This window comes from Hyperoodon ampullatus (genome assembly GCF_949752795.1).
Source record: "Hyperoodon ampullatus genome assembly, chromosome: 14".
Lineage (NCBI taxonomy): Eukaryota > Metazoa > Chordata > Mammalia > Artiodactyla > Ziphiidae > Hyperoodon > Hyperoodon ampullatus.
The window spans coordinates 85343786-85358670 of NC_136927.1; the positions used below are offsets into that span (position 1 = coordinate 85343786).

General features: G+C 45.8%; 2 protein-coding genes across 2 annotated transcripts; one reads left to right on the forward strand and one right to left on the reverse strand.

Annotated features, from left to right (window-relative positions):
• Window positions 1-714: 714 nt before the first annotated feature.
• On the reverse strand, window positions 715-1614 carry PPP1R3D (protein phosphatase 1 regulatory subunit 3D; the record flags this gene model as incomplete). The annotated part of the gene is made up of 1 exon (XM_079719986.1): window positions 715-1614. The coding sequence occupies one exon, from the start codon at window positions 1612-1614 to the stop codon at window positions 715-717; it is 900 nt and encodes a 299-aa protein (XP_079576112.1).
• A 3826-nt stretch (window positions 1615-5440) lies between these two features.
• FAM217B (family with sequence similarity 217 member B) lies at window positions 5441-6589 on the forward strand (the record flags this gene model as incomplete). Its single annotated transcript, XM_079719117.1, has 1 exon — window positions 5441-6589. One exon carries the CDS (start codon window positions 5441-5443, stop codon window positions 6587-6589), a length of 1149 nt encoding a protein of 382 aa, XP_079575243.1.
• Between the last annotated feature and the right edge of the window lie 8296 nt (window positions 6590-14885).

The window sequence follows — 14885 nt, forward strand, 5'->3', positions numbered from 1 at the left end:
GCAATTGCTGATGCAGGAGACACACAGCCTAACCGGGCAGCCTGAACTCCCAGGAATGGTTGTAAGATGACCAGATGAGGCATAAATTTCTTGCCTATTAATAGTTTCCCGGCTGTTAGAAGCCTACAGACACTGGCAAGCAAATGTGATCACAGGTTTTTCTTGTCCCAGGGCAGGAATGCCACAAGGGACCATAATGGGGGTCACACTGTACATTCTGTTTACAATGGGCATAAACACACAAAATGACTTTTTTCTTTTTTAGCTTATTAAATCCAGAATGTTCCGAAGAAGGCATCCACTAAGGGTAAAAAGTCCCAACGTCACAATGATGATAAATAACAGCTATATTCACAGAAACCCCATCAGGACACACGCAAAAGCCACAGGCTTTCCCAGCGGGAGGATGCAGGCCTTTCCAAAACCACCTGCCTGGGCCTTCTTCAGAAGGGCCAACGCACCCATGCGTCTACCCACCTAGCACCCCGCCCCAGCATAGGACACAGCTCGGCCTTCTGGCACCTGAGGTTACTTTTTAGACCAAGTGACAAAGACGATGCAAGTAGAAGACAGGACGGGCCATGCCAGCACACCTTACAGTGGGAAGTGAGGTCAGACGACCTCGGTTAGGGGATGGGGTGTGAGGAAGGGACACTGCCCAGATGCGAGAGCCCAGCCAGGAAGTGAGCGCGGGTGCGGCCTGCGCGCGGAGGTTCAGATGAAGTGAATCCAGCTCTCCTCGCACTCCCCGCGCGGCATGTGCAGCGCATGGTTGCGGCACGTGAGGCTGTAGTCGCGGCCGTCGTTGTTGTCCCAGTACTCGGCGCCGGCCACGCGGTAGCGCAGCGCGAAGTGCACGCGGGAGCCGAGCGCCAGCAGGAAGGGCGGCACCGGGAAGCCGAAGGCGAAGACGTCCTCGGCGCCCTCGGTGTCCGCCGGCCCGCGCCACCGCGCCACCACCTCGTGCGCGCTGCGCCAGTCCGAGAACGTGTAGCGCACCGCCACCTGCTTCTCGAAGGCCAGGTTGCGCACGCGCGCCGTACCGCTGATGCCCAGGTCTGAGCAGGTGACGCGTTCCAGACACACGAGCTGCCGCCCCAGGCGCTCGCCGAAGTCAGGGGCCTCGACGGGCGGCGGGAAGTCGGGCACCAGGCACTGCAGGGTGAACTCCAGGTCCTGGCTGCTGCAGCACAGGTCCGAGTTGATGGAGAGCCGCGACAGCACGTGCAGCGGCACGGACGGGTCGTCGCCCGCGTTGAACACCTTGACCTGCGCCAGCTCCAGGCCCAGAGCGTCGGCGAAGCGCACACGGTTCTGCCGGCTGCAGCCCGGCCGGCACGCAGCGCCCGGCGCGCCTGCGCCCTTATGGCGGCGCTCGGGCGAGCTGGGCAGCGAGCGCGCCCGCCGCAGGATGATGGGCCGCAGGCAGGGGTCGCAGCCGGACGGCGCGGGCGGCGGCGGCGGCGCGCTGCCCGGGCTCCCGGGGGGCCTGCAGGGCTGCGAGTCCCGGGCCACGCCGCCGTCCAGGTCCGAGAGGCAGCTGAGGCTCCGCGGGGCGGGCTTCCGGAAACCGGCGGCAGCGGGGAGAACCGCGGAGCCCGGGCCTCTGGACATGGCCCGGCCGGCCGTCGGGCGATGGGAAGGTGGAACCGAGGGGCGGCCTTCCGACCCCGCGTCCGCTCCCTCGGTGTCCCCGGCCGTGCTCAGCAGCCCCTGGGGAGGGTCCGCCGGAACCTCTGCCTGCAGGGGATCCAGTGGGCGGGCTGCGCCCTCCCCTCGACAGCCACTTCGCCCCTCGAATCCTCGCCCGGTTTTTTCGCTTTGGGCAGCGAAAAAAAAAAAAAAAAAAAGAACTGATTTCAAGCAAGAGATGAGTGCTTGCTCTCGTGGAAGCTTTTCGGGGCCACCGCGGAGCGCGGGGTGGCGCCGGCCTTCTGCTTCCTCCCGGGTGCCTGGGGGAAGGCGGTGTCCGCCCAGCAGCCGCTCCCACCCCCAGGCCCTGGCGTTACTTACACTGCTGCAACTCGTCGGTGCAACTTCCCGGCGAGCCTCCGCCCCGCCCCTCGTGACGCGGCCCGCGCGCGGACTCCCGCAGCCCGAGCGCCGCCGCCGCGCCTGCAGCAGCGCGCCACAGTCCAGCCTCCCGCCCCGGTCCGGGAAGGAAGGCCGGCGGCCGCGTCACGTGTCCTCGGCAATCGCGAAACAGGTCTGATCAACCTCTGTCCGCGTCTGCCTGGCCCGCCCGCCGATCGATCATAGATCCGCGTCTGCACAAACGGAGGACCAGGAACGTGCATGCTGCTGGTCCTCGGATTTCTGGGTTAATGGGGGCGGGGGAGGCGTGCAAAGCCCGGCCTTTCCAGGAGCTCGTCCCCAGGCTGATTTTAAGCCTCGAGGCTAGCCAGCTCTTTGGACGTTTGCACTGCAACCTGGACCCTAGGCCAGACCGAGGGAGCCTCGCTGCGTAGAAGAGAAGCGTCCTATCCCCACGGCACCCACAATGCTTTGCTGCCTGGGACCGTCCCCGGGGGTGGGGAGCGGGCAGCGTGGCAGCGGCTGCGGCTGTCTCGTGGCGCCGCGCCAGAGAGGAAGACGTGGGAGCAACAGTTCATACGCTGGGGTGACGTATGCGGTTGCCCTTAAGCAAGCAGCCTCTGGCGCTTGGGACGCATTTCTGGAGCCAGAATCTCAGACTTTTAGCTTTGTTCCGATGGGAGCCGGAACCGTCAGGGAAACCGGAGCTTGTTTTCTGCGTCCTTAGGGGCCCTGCAGGCTGTCATCTCTTTCTAATTTGGTGCAGAAAACGGCACAGCCTAGGGTGTAAAGCTTGCCAGGTGAAGGGGAGAAGATGGGAGTGCACCAGGCTAATTGGAGGAGGGTTGGTAAAGAACGTTTTCTACGCCCAAAACGAATCAAGCCGTTGATTATGGTATAATTCATTCATTGTGAGGGCCCGCGTGTGTTTTGTATTCCCATCGTATGTACACTGACCAAAATGGCACACGTGCTTCTTTTGAAAAATAATACAGCAAAGTTTTAGGAAGGAAATAAAAATCTTCTATAATCCCACCTCTTCCATTTTTCAGAGGCAGGGGATATTATGGAAGAAAGAAATACGTATTCACGTTCAAATGGGGCACTTTTAGTAGCCCACTCAAAATAAGAGGAGAAAAGCAACCTTGGGTGGTACAAATCAACAAAATGTCACAAAGAGATAACATCGTGTGATGTGTATGAAGATACTGATAACCTTTTCGTGGATTGATGTGATAGTGAAGGCAGGAGACTTGAAAGGGAGCCTCCACAGTAGAGTTTAAGCTCCACAGGAGCAGGGCGTGTGTGTAATCCTGCCGTTTTCTAGGCACTCCTGTAAGTATTTGTTGAAAGAACGAACGAATGAATGAATGAATGGACATGGGAACTTTGAAGCAACACCCGACCTTAATTAGCCCCACAAATTTCCACAGCATGTTATTTCCAAGGGGATTTTGTGTGTGTGTATGTGTGGATATGGGGAGAGAGAGGGAATCCATTTGTAGTAGTGTGATCTTGTATCTGATATCCACTGTGAAAAACAAATAAGTAAAGGTTAAACCGTAAATAGAAGGCAATATCCTTCCACCAGTTTTTCTATACAATTTGAATATTTAAGAACAAACAAGTGAAAACCAACACAATACTGGTGATAGGACCGTTTGCAGTCAGTACTTACCGACACTGTTCTGTTGCTTCTAGTTCCGGTGGGAAGGAGTCCTTTCCAAATATAAGAGGAATAAAGAAGTTACTTCCCCTGCTGCCACCATCTCCCAACAGACTGAGCAAGAATATTTTGAGCGCTACAGCAAAGGTGATGTAAACTTTGAAGTAAAATCTTTAGATTTGTTGGGTTTTTTTCCTGTTTGTTTCTTGTGTGTGTGTGTGTGTTCAGGGTATTTATTAACTACGTGTCTGTTTTTTAGACAGTCCATCAAACCCTAGATGATGATCAGCCGTGTGACTTTTTCAAGAAAGGGAATAGGGTGAATAAATCTTATCAGAAAAGCAGGTAAATAGTTTTTCATGTAATTGCTTTATCTTGCAAAAGGCACGTTATCTCAGTTCTCCAGATTGATATGTGTGGTTGGGAAAAAATATGTCTGTTGATAGGAAATATATACTTATATTTCTTGTCTGGCAGAAATGATTTTAAACATTACTAGTTGGTAAAAATTCCAGAGGTCATAATTCTTGCACTGTTAGCAGAATCCACAATTTGGGGTAAATCCCTTAATCATCTATGTTAGTTTCCTTTTATATAAAAAGGATACTGATAACTTTTATGGATGCACACAGACAGCAAGAGGTAAATGAAAGTTTTAACAATATTGGCTATGAGTTCTAAATAATGGCAATTCCTTTATCCATTTCGTCAACATTTATTGAGCATGTGTTATGCTACTGGCAATGATTTAACCTCCAACGTGTTTATTTATTAAGAAGTGACACATTTTCAAGTAATTGCTTAGTGTGGTGGAAACACAGACAAATGTAAACCAGACAAATGAACCTCTGAGGTTTCCACAAAGCATGTTTACCACCCAGTTTTTTTAACCCCACCAGACTGATGTTGCTGAGAAGTATTATTCCTCTTGGCAAAATGCTATGTTCTTGGTAAATAAGTCAAAAAGAAAATATTTTCACCTCTGATATGAGATCCTGCCTCAGAATAAATTAGAGGAAGAATCAGTTGCCATGCTAGTAATGCACACAGTATTCACAATGTCTGCTTCCCCGCCATTCAAAGGATTGCATTAAACCTATTTTTTAAATTCATATTGTGTTAAAAGGTATCATTTTATTCCTGTTCCTCTAAACAGTTTTCCTGAGTGTGTTTTCTATTTGAAAACGCTTTGATAAGCTTTTGGTTTAAGGTGTAGGTTGTATATGCTACACTTTTCCTTAAGATTTTTGTCAGCTCAGAATTACCACCAATCAGTGATTAAGTTCTGTAAAACTTGTATTTTACATCCTGTTTACATTTAATTGAAAATAGGTACATAAAAGAAAGCTGTGGATTTTACTTGTTCACGTTATTAAACACTGCTCATCATTAAGAAAAGAGACTGAGCGTCCTATGAGAGATGTTTTCCAAACTAATGTTTAAAATGATAATATAAGCACTTTATGAAATGTTAGTGTTTTTCTTAAAAGCTAATGTTTGATGTAAAATAGAATCCGTGCATTTACTCTGGCACCTGCACCATGATGTTTCCTAAGTAGAGTATCAAGTGGAAAATTGCCCTGTAACTTGTTCTGTGAGTTTAGAGGCCTCAAATTTTCTAATGCCTCACGATAGCTGAAACATACCACTAGGGGATTCTTCTGGTTCCTTTGTTCAGTCATCGGCTAGCCAGTTTTTGTCAGATGGACTAAGAATTGCAGGTTTATTTCTCGCAGCAATATGAATGCTGACCCCTCTTGGAATAAAGTACAGCATCCAAAGAATTCAAGAAAAAGGCAGAGTAAATCCCAAGTCCCCCATATCTCATCCCAGCTGAAAAGCAGTCTCGGAGAATGTGTCCCCCAACCAACTGAGGATAAACTGAAGGAAAGCATTTCCCTGGAAGGAAACCCCAAAAGGAGTCCCCTTGGCTACAGGTGTCGGGGGTCCTCAGGGAACAAGTTGTTTCTGGACTTTCAGACGATGAAAATTATCAAAGAAGATGCTGAGGAGGACAGTGCCAGTGATCTCTCTGATTCAGAAAGAATCCCCGTCCCCCCTTCTCCCCTCACGCCTCCAGATCTTCACCTTCGAGCCGAAGAGATTGACGCAGTTCGCTTCGATCTGCACCCAGGGCAGGGTCCCACCCAGCCCGAATACTGTTACCCTGACTTCCTCCCGGCCCCGTGTAACTCCTGGGACCTGCGGGACATGGCCGTGCTCCTGCACTCTGAGCGCAGGACAGAGGCCGTGCCCAGAACCGGGGGGCTGCTGGGGAAGTACATCGACAGGCTTGTCCAGCTCGAGTGGCTGCAGATCCAGACTGTCCAGTGCGAGAAAGGAAAGGGGGCCAAGGCGAGGCCTCCCACTGCCCCTGGGACCTCAGGGGCTCTGAAGAGCCCCGGGAGAAGCAAGCTGATTGCCCACGCTCTGTCCAGGCCTCAGCAGGAAGGGCCTCCGAAGTCAGGCCCTTCACGAAAGAAAGGCGTGCACCGCGAAGTCCATCCGTCCTATTACATGTGTGAGGCTTCCACCAAACCCCTCGATGTGCTGAGTGGCAGCAGACTGTGTTCTCAGAAGCAAACCCTGGACGTGCAGACAGAGGAGAAGAAAAAGAAATCCAACAAGAGCTCCAAGCTGCAGCACTGGGATCTATCCTGCGGGGACAGTGGTGACCCTAAGATCGAGAGCAGTGTGAACCTCCGCTTTCCCAGGCAGCCAGCGGTGATCGGGGACTCCACGGACACCTACAAGGCCTCCAGAGCGCCAGCACATGCAAGTCTTAAGAAAAAGGGAAATGCAAATAATTGTGCTCGAGCCACTGTATCCAGCGAGAAAAAGCTCAAAACAAATGGAGTAAAACAAAACACACACAAATTCAAATCATAACTGAGATGATGAATTGCAAGGACCTGCAGGTGCCTCAATATTAGAGCTCTTCCAAAAGTTACAATACTGTGAATTTTAAGAGACTTTGGGATTACTGCCACTCAAGAGGTTGACCAGTTCTTTAGTCCATGCTACGCCCACCCAAGCCACAACAGGGTCGTTTCCAAAGAAGGGTGTCTTTCAGTAACCATATTTTGCGTTGACAGTCTTAGGCAAATGAGAGCCCTTCAGATGAAAATTAACCAAGATCTGTGCCATATAAAGAAATAAAACGACAGCTCTCCAAGGGAAGAGAGGACTAAACTTCTGAAACCTCAGCCAGGCCACGTACAGCGTAGGTAAACTAGTTCGTACTGCTTCAAACGGTGTAGAATCCTGAATGTCTGAAATAGGGCTCTCTGCATCCTCATCCTAAACTATTCAAGCAGAAGGTCCGGGCATCTCACTCCTGGGGAAGCTTCGGCTCTTCCTCGAGTTACGGAGCAGCTATTATGAGCAAAGTCATTTATCACTAAGCTGCCTGCTCCTTCCAGACAGTGGAATCTAGTGCTTTCAAACACTTTCCCTGATACGGGTTTAAAAAAAAAAACAAGGCCGGGCTTCCCTGGTGGCACAGTGGTTGAGAGTCCGCCTGCCTATGCAGGGGACACGGGTTTGTGCCCCGGTCCGGGAAGATCCCACATGCCGCAGAGCGGCTGGGCCCATGAGCCATGGCCGCTGAGCCTGCGCGTCTGGAGCCTGTGCTCCGCAACGGGAGAGGCCACAACAGTGAGAGGCCTCTGTACCGCAAAAAAAAAAAAAAAAAAAAAGGCCTTTTCAATTTAGAGGTGGTGGCAAAGTCCATTTCTGTATTCTCTAAGCTGAAGTTAAAATAGCGTGCAGGCTTCGTCCCAGTGGACGTCGGTGGGCCTAAGCACGGTTGTTAGCACGTGATGGGAGGAAGAATGAAACAGTTGGCACCAGACTCCCCGGCGTGTGTGGCTTCTCTGAAGAGGTGCCGTGGGAAAAATCATCAGAATGATGATCTGTCTTCATTTGCAAGAGCAGGACTTTATAATCTTGCTGGGAGCAGGGGGTGGGAGGGCGGGCCATGGATAAAGTTACTGAATGTCTTAACCTCCTCACCTGGCCCCGCAGCTTCCTGACTCCCCTAAATGCTTCTTATTTAACTGCTGTTAAGTCACATCTACTTGTCCCTATGGTTGTGCTGAGAGATTTCTCTTGATATTATGGTGAATATCTGTAGAACCTTTGCGTGACTACTTCTTGATATACAGTATGTTTTAATGACTGTAGCTGATTTTATCCCTTCAAACGATTATTCTATTTGTTTTTTTACCTATATGTTTCTGTTTTCTCACCTTTGGGACAAATGAAAAACTTGGCACTTTTCATCTGAAAATATTTACTAACTTGCAGACTTTTCACCCAGTAACTCAGTGTCATCCAAGGCACTGTTTAAGTTAACATAAAGACAAGATGCATTTATAAATAATTAAAATAGGCCAAAGTTGAATATTAAGATGCCATTTTAAAATCTGATTTTAATTGTATTAAACAACAAAAATTTTTATGGTAATTTTTTTTCTTCTAAGACTTTATTTACAGAGTCCCTCTTATATTCTCTCTCACACCACCCTACTGGAGAAAGCACTGCTTACAATAAAATCTTATGCATTTTTATAAATGAACAAATGATGTACATCTGGCAGGCATTACTTCCATGGTTTGCAATTATATTCTAACTTTTGTACTCAGTATAAGTATAGTGTTTTGAAAACATAGAGCTAGTCTTCCTTTTCCTTTCTGTGGTTCCTGAGTGGCGCCCCACGTATCCCTCGACGGCCCTGCTCCTGTGAGCACAGATGGGTTAGTCCTATATACACTGCCGGCACCCAATTCATGAGTCTTTTTCTGCTAGATTTTTATGCAGCTCTTTATGAAGTATTCAGGGTCGATAAATCTCTGTAAGCACATTACATATATTTACACACATATATATACACATATATATGCCTGATATTAATCCTACAGGGTTTATGCTGAGCTGCTGCCTCTACCAGTAATGCACCTGTGCAGGTACCCTCAGAGATGTGGAGGGTGAGGGTGACGTAGTTTACCTTTCCCGGCCTCGTGTATGTCTGAGCTGATTAAGAAATGTTGAGGTAACGCCTCGGGTGTTACATTTGTTCCTAGCTCTTTGACTTGAAGTCGGTTGCTTAATTTGGGGGGATAGCTATAATGTCACATGTTAAGACAGTCTTAAGAGCCTGAAAAAGTGGCTTTACTTGTTTATTTTTTTGCCTCGGGTTGGTAGTTTATTTTAACCAACATTATTGTGATTGGATCAGAGCTCCTAATGAATGTAGGTTCATTATGGACATAAGCACAGTTTTATGATTTCTGACGCACATATCTTAATGCACTAAATGCTGCACATAAAGGTCTTGCCATTCAAGCAGACAACATTGGAGAGTTGAGTCAGGAGCTCATTCGGCTCATCAAATCGAAGCCATTGAATCTTGTGACATGAGTCATTGTATTTCTAAGAAGTGCCTCTCATTTCTGTGGAGTTGTTTACATACATGTTGCATTTAAACCAATTAAAATGATCCAATAAAATAAAATAAATGGTAGCAAACCCCCCCCCCCCCAAAGTTTAGAGAATGTAAGAAGAACTGCTTCAAGCTTAGGATCAGGGGAAAAAGTTGTTAAAAAGTACAAAAATGAATTACAAAAATATATCAGTATTAGCTACAATTGTTTGAGACTATTTCTCAAATCTTTAATGACTAAACTGGCTGAAGGTTTGTAAGTTAACTGGAATAGGGTGGGATTGGTGGTTATGACAGAAAAGATGGGGGAGAGGATATCATTGATTAGTAGTGGTGCTTAGGCCTATTTGGTTAGTTTCCAGAAAGAAGAATTTCTACCTTTTACATGTTTAAATATTATCTCTCTCCTCCTTCCTTTATGCTCATTTACGTGAGTAGTAAAATAAAACTATAAAACTCTTGGTGGTACTGTATTTCAAGGTAATAGAGAAGCAGTATTTATTACTTATTCATGTACATGCACAGAGCACCATTCAAAATGGCCTGAAACTATTCAGCATGTTAGTTTCTGTGTAATTATTGTATGCTTGGTTTTGTATATAATAAAACAATACACGTAGGTTTTTGTGCATCTGGACTTTTTCCTTCCTTGAGATCAATTAAACACTAGAAAAATATTGCCTGGATTTTTCTGGTATGGTTTTCATTTGCCTTTTATGCAGTTTTATTTCAGAGTTTGTCTTATTTCTCTCCCTGATTAGTTCAAAAAACTGCTTGAGGGGGAAATTCTGTTCCAATTCCTGTCTTAATACTGAGCAGCATACATGGCAACAGTACTAGATGCATCTGAGGAGCATCCCTGGCTGCACCTTTCTTGGGTCCCTCTTCCTTTTATTACCCCCAAAGGTGGTTAGGGAAGCAGATGAAAATTCAGTAAAATTGACATAACGTGATAGAAATCTATTGCACGTGAACTTACACATCCAGAAATGAGCCCCGTGTCTTTTTGAGGAAGCCCCCCGGTTGGGAGATGGCAGTTGTGAGCAGCTACTGGCGTAAGCATTCTGAAAGGTTTCCTGCCCCTCTTTCTAAACTCACTCTGACAATGAGGTGCCCTCTTTTGAGTCTACCAAATAGTGGCAGTTAAAAAAAATAATTTTGGGGTGTAAAAAAGCAAGTTCACTGAGTAAATTTAAATCTTACTGACTTTATTCTGTGATTCACGAATCAGCAGCATCCAGTCCAGCAGCTAGAAAGGAGCTCTGAGGGGCTGTATAAAATGGAACTACAGGCAGAAGGGAGCCGGACAAGAAAGTTATACCAGCAAAAAGCAGACTGGTTGTGTCAAGGTCGCCTTCCTTTAGGGGCCAGGATGGCAGGGGGCGGACCAGGCAGGAGTCCCGGCTAGGCTGTTCCGACAGCCTGGCTGAAGATTCCGTCTGGGGAGAGCTGAAACTGTTACTAAGTCTCGGTTTGGTGAAGTGGGGCTTAGCATAAGCGACTCATTTGGGGCCTGCTGTCTTGTTTTTAACGGGGTTTACAAATAATTTTTTGATAATTTGAAAGTTAACCATGCTAGAGGTTTTAAATCATTTGTTTGTACAGAAAATGGTAGATTACCTTTGGATGCGGCTCTTGTGGCAACTAAACCTTTTCGTGAAGTGCTGAATCGGTTCTGTGAATGCCTTCTGACCAAATGGAGACATTTTTCTTGTAATCAAAAAGACATGGGGAGTGGGGAGGACTGTTTGATTTCAGACACAAGAAGATTAAGACTTTTCTCTTTGAAAGATTTAAGGATTCATTTGAGCACAAATCCATTCAAATTGAGCAGCACCAAAGCCTTAGAGGTTAGGAGCACTACTTACTTCCCAGACAGGAGCTGAGGACGGAAAGTTTTATAGAGAGGATGCAGAAGCAAGGAAATCATTTGATTGGCTGTGGCTTAGGTGGTCGTGCCATTTGGGAAAGCCTGATTGGCTGTTGGTGATTGGGCTGTTTTTCCTGCTCTTGAGGCAGTTGCAGGAAATATTCCGCTTAGGGTTTGGTCTGCTTAGGTGGGCGAAGAAGGGGTTAAAACCACCTCAGTCCAAAAGCCTCCTTGCATCGACTTTGATAATAATAAAACACTATTTATAGCATAGAAACAATGCCATGAAGGAACATAAATCATTCATTTATAAAAATCTTCAGAGAGACCCTGTTTCAAAAAATACCAATCGTATATCTCTGTCCTCAGCAATTTGGTATTTAAGGAATTAACTGTGATAACACTGGAAAATATATATGGAATTTTAAAAAATGGGATATTCGTACATATAACTGTCCCGGCTTGCATGATATTTTAGAGAAAACTAATGATGCATATTAACTTACGATTCCGTTCAGCTAGCACAATTTTATGCCTTGCTCCTCGTATTGTGAGCCCCACTTCAGACCCACTAATGGTGAAGGAGTTCAGAACACACCACCCCAAAACATGCTGCTCTGGCATTTGGATGATTTTGAGTTAAAGGCACTTGAAAAACAGCAAGTACAAGAAAAACACTCCTACTTTTCTGCATTCTCTTAAAAGCAGGAAATTAAATTCCTCTATGAAAGATGTGCTCCTTATACCAGGAGGAAAGTGACGTTTTTCATCGTCAGGGATGAGAAGTTGAGACCGAGAGAACTCTACACAAACTATTTGTTCAAATGATTCTTAACTCCCTCTAGTCTTCCACATCGTGTAAATCACTTTTCGACAATTGCCCACTTTGTTCAACCTAATATAAAAGCAAGTTAGTGCCACCATTTCTCTGGGTCTTCATTCTTTATGAAGCCTCCTGGGTCCTGCGAGACTCGTGTTGAATAAATTGGTGTGCTTTTCTCCTGTTGGTCTGTCTCATGTCAATGTAGCTGTCAGACCCAGCCCAAAAGAACCCTAAGAGGGTGAAGGGAGGCAGAACTTGTCGCCACAAAATATGCCTCTTTGGCATGAGGATTTGTTTAGGCTGATCATTTTTGGGAAACAGCAGACACTGGAGAGGCTTTGAAAACTGAGACGTTACCCTGAGAGTTCCTCACTTTTCCTGGGTGTCTCCCATGTATACAGGGAGCATACAGGTTATTCAACTTCTGTTGGTTTTCCTCGTGTTAATCTGTCTCTTATTACAGGGGATCTCAGCCAAGAGGCTAGAGGGTAGGGGGAACATATTTTTCCTTCCCCATGTCAACTACAAATTGGCACTTGCCATCCACCTCTACAAGGATTAAATCACATTTAATCCTGCAGCAGTTGCTGCAGCCGCTGACCTTCGACACCCCCTGAAAGGAGCTCAGGGTGGAGAGCCGAGATGAGGCACTCTGTGCTCTGGGAAAAAGTGGCAGAACAGGTCTTCAGATAGTTAGATATTTTCAGGAGCTGATTTTATGAGCCCACTTCTTGTATCTCCTCGTATCTAGAAAAGCACTAAAATCTTTCATGGTGACGTCTGCTCCTTGAGACTAGCAGAAACCTTCTGCAAAAAATATGTGTTTGACTGCATGTACTCCCCCTTCACCAAAATCACATCTATACTGGCCTTCCCCCCAACCTCTTTGGAGCGATTTCTCAGAGCTATCTGAGATGCTATCTCCCAGGCTATAGTCCTCATTTTGCCCCCAATAAAACTTAACTCACAACTCTCACATTGTGCTTTTTTTTTTTTTAAGTTGGCACTCACAAGGGTAAAGGTAAACGTTGGCTTCCAGGATCAGAGTCTGTGTTTTAACAACATCTTTGGAGGTTAAAATTTGAGAAACCTGCCTTTATGGCACTTAAAGCCTGCAAGGTTGAAGTGGCTGCTTTGACAGCATTTCACCTGCTGGAACAGTCCCCTCTCGTGCTTTGGCCACTAACAAAGTATTTTGCTTACCTCTGTCTACCTTCTCCAGGGCTTAAAGGCACTTAGCTGACTCTTCACCTCAAGAATAGGTCACTACTCAGCCATCAAAAAGAAGGAAATTTTGCCCTTTGCAACAACATGGATGGACCTGAAGGGCATTATGCTAAGTGAAATAAGTCAGACAGAGAAAGACAAATACTGAATGATATCACTTACATGTGGATTCTAAGAAATATAACAAACTAGTGACTATAACAAAAAAGAAGCCGACTCACAGATATAGAGAACAATCAAGTGGTTAGCAGTGGGGAGAGGGGTAATACAGGGTAGGGGATTAAGAGGTACAAGCTGTTATGTATAAAATAAGCTAAAAGGATATATGTAGGGAATATAGCCAATATTTTATAATAACTATAAATGGAATATAATCTTTAAAAATTGTGAATCACCTGTAACTTATTAATATTGTACATCAACTATACTTCAATTAAAAAAAAAAAGAATAGGACACTAACCTGCATGCTTCATGGCTCTGATGACCTGTGCCACAGGTGGCTATGAAGGAGTGGAGGTTTCTCAGAACACATCCACCTTGAGTATGTTTTTCTTACATCCACACTCTTCTATTTTTAAACTCCAGGTGTAGAGAACTCACCCTGCCTTCAGCTGACTTTTTCACATTCTTCATTCAACATTTTGGCCAGGTTTGGTAGGGTCACCACTTCCTGTCACCAAGGTTTTCCTCTGAACTCATCTCTCTGGAGATGTCCACCTTAATAAAGGAAACAGAAAGAAAAGGAAGGCTTGGCCCTTTTCCTATGTTGTTCAATTTTCTAAATACTGAAATGAAATGCTTTTTGCTAACAGGTCTTCTGCAATAATGAAATGAATGATTTATCAAGTTTAACTGAAAATATTCTAATTTAAAAAAGAAGCATGTATTTTTACCTCAACAGGATAGCTTATGTGGGGAGACAAAGTAAACAGCCTCAAATCTTTATCTTCCTTCTTCTTCCCTAAAAAAGCATAAAAACATTTACATACATAAACAACTGAAGAAACAGCTTGGTGATTCTACTATCAGAATACTTGCAAAAAGCGAAAAACACTCCAATCTGTTGTATTTGCCAGCATTCGCACCCCCCCTCAATTGTTCACCTACAATGATTAGTTGAACAAATAGGGGCAAGAGATTAAAATCTCTCAACGGAAATTTTCTGGCCAGCTCTTGGTGGTGGACTCAAAATACTAAAACATAAGGGACCACTTCTGATCAACCTATGTGACTACAAAGCACCCATATAGGAGACAAACATTTGTGAGTCACTGAAAATAAATCAGGAAATACAAGTGATGAATTATTTTATTCTGTCATGAAATCTAACACATTAGATGTGTTCCCCCGTACATGTGTTAGATATTGGGCTACAACTAGATACATGATATTAACATTGGAGTAAAACTACACTTAATAATAACTTGGATTATTTATTTATTTATTTATTTATTTTTACTGCTGGAGTCAAATTCACTCCAGTGATTTTTTTCACCAATATTGTATTGTAAAAAGTTTTGAACATACAGAAAATTTGAAAGAACTGTGAAGGGAACACCCACACGCTCAGTACCCAGATCCTGCGTGAACACCTGGCTCTCGGCCCGTCTGTCCATCCTCCGTCTGTCCATCCTTTTCCAGGCATCTGGTTCCCTTTAGTTTCTGCGCCTTTGGTCTCTCTCCAGAGGCTCCAGGCAGTTGTTGTTTTATGTCTTGTTGAAAGGTGATCATTCTATAAGGCAGGGCTGGGCTTGTGGGAACCACTTCCCCATTTCTGGAAGCACAGCCCTTCCTTGGGTTGTTTTTTGTTTTGTCCCTTG